This window comes from Acanthamoeba castellanii, assembly GCF_000313135.1.
Source record: "Acanthamoeba castellanii str. Neff unplaced genomic scaffold scf7180000084754, whole genome shotgun sequence".
NCBI lineage: Eukaryota > Discosea > Longamoebia > Acanthamoebidae > Acanthamoeba > Acanthamoeba castellanii.
This window is the reverse complement of record NW_004457415.1, coordinates 325291-326858: the sequence shown is the minus strand read 5'-3', so window position 1 is coordinate 326858 and position 1568 is coordinate 325291. Positions and strand designations below refer to the sequence as shown.

Genomic DNA, 1568 nt, shown 5'->3' with positions numbered 1-1568 from the left:
AGATGTGACGGCCAGGCGGGCAAGGTCGCCCAGATCCAGGGACTTGCAATGCAGGCGGAAGCGGAGGGCGAACTTGGTGCCATGGCACTGGCTCGACGTCAGCGTCAGCTTCACCTTGTCGAACGTGGCCTTGTACACCCCCTCGTGCCAGTCGCACTGGTTCGGTACACACACATCACGTGATCAGGAACAACATCAACATTCACTGAAGGTCCAGTTGCCCGATCAAATTCGGCCGTGTGTTACACCTGAAATCTATGTAACAGAATCAAGTCCTAGCCCGGTTGTTGTTGATGATTGGCTGGCTATGGCACTAAAGTGGACTTGCCTGGCGTGGTCTCTTACCTTCTCTAGCCGCACCGTGGACTGGCCATCGACGCCGCGCGGCAGGGGGGCGCCGCTGTCGAGCCTCACGACCGAGGCCACCACGAACACGCCCCCGCTCGGCCTAGTCGAGTCCAGCGCAGCGTAGAGGCGCCTCAGGGACTCGCCCTCGGCCGACGACGACGAAGATGAAGAAGACGAAGAAGAAGAAGAAGAAGATGGGTCCTCGAGCGGAGGTACGACGAGGTAGACCGAAGGGCGGGGCTTGACGAGCCGCTGGCACACGGCGCGGGCAGGCGGCTGCACCCCCACCTGGAACAGTACGCGCTCGTCTCGTCGCGTCATCACATCAAGTAGCCCGGTGTGAGTCACCGCTTGCATCTTCTTCGTCTTTTGTATATCTTCGGCAACTCGGTGCGTGGATGGTGGTAGTTTGCGGCACAGACAACCTGCGGGGCCGGCAGTGCGGGCCAACGATCGCTGACGGCGTTATATCCACCAATGGGCGCCCTGGGCACCAAAAGATCCCACGTCCCACGCCATTGGCCCAAAATCCAGCCTGCAGGCCCATGCCTGAAGGGAAGACGTGCCCACCAACCACCTCGAATAGATCCCCAGCACCATCGGCGCCCACATCAGCAGAAGCAGCAAGCCCGTTGCGTGTCACCGCTTGCACCCTTCTTCTAACGTTCTTTGTATGGTAACAGAGCAACTGACGCCTTTATCTGATTGGTTCGAACAATATACAAAAATGCCTATTTATATCATATTTGGACAATTTATTTGTATTTTTTAATTTATATAATAACAAATAAATAAATAAATAAACTCAAGAAGAGGGAACGAAGAGGCGGAGGTCGTGCAGGAGCGTGGGAGGGAGAGCGAGGAACGGGGCGGAGGTGAGGAGCTGGGGACGGGCCGCGACCAGGGAGACGCACGCCGATCGGAGGCGCCGCGCGCCGTAGCGCTCGGCGGCCTCGAGGAGCTGGGCCACGTTGTCCTCGGCCACCGCGGCCGCCACCACCTCCTCGCAGAGCGCCTTCAGCCGCTCCAGCATGTACTCTACGCATGCACACATGATTCGCTCGATTCAGAGACACACACGCAGCACCGCACACGCGCACACGTCACCGCACACGCACACCAAGCTGTGCGTACCATCGGCGGCCTGCAGGAGGTCGAGAGCGTCGTCGGGCTCCACTTCGACCCTGTCCGTGTACAGAAACTGCGCACACGCACACAAA

General features: G+C 58.9%; 1 protein-coding gene across 1 annotated transcript; it reads right to left on the bottom strand.

Annotated features, from left to right (window-relative positions):
- Positions 1-242: 242 nt before the first annotated feature.
- Positions 243-705, bottom strand: ACA1_204740 (uncharacterized protein; the record flags this gene model as incomplete). Its single annotated transcript, XM_004338340.1, has 2 exons — positions 243-248; positions 346-705. 2 exons carry the CDS (start codon positions 703-705, stop codon positions 243-245), a joined length of 366 nt encoding a protein of 121 aa, XP_004338388.1.
- Positions 706-1568: the final 863 nt, after the last annotated feature.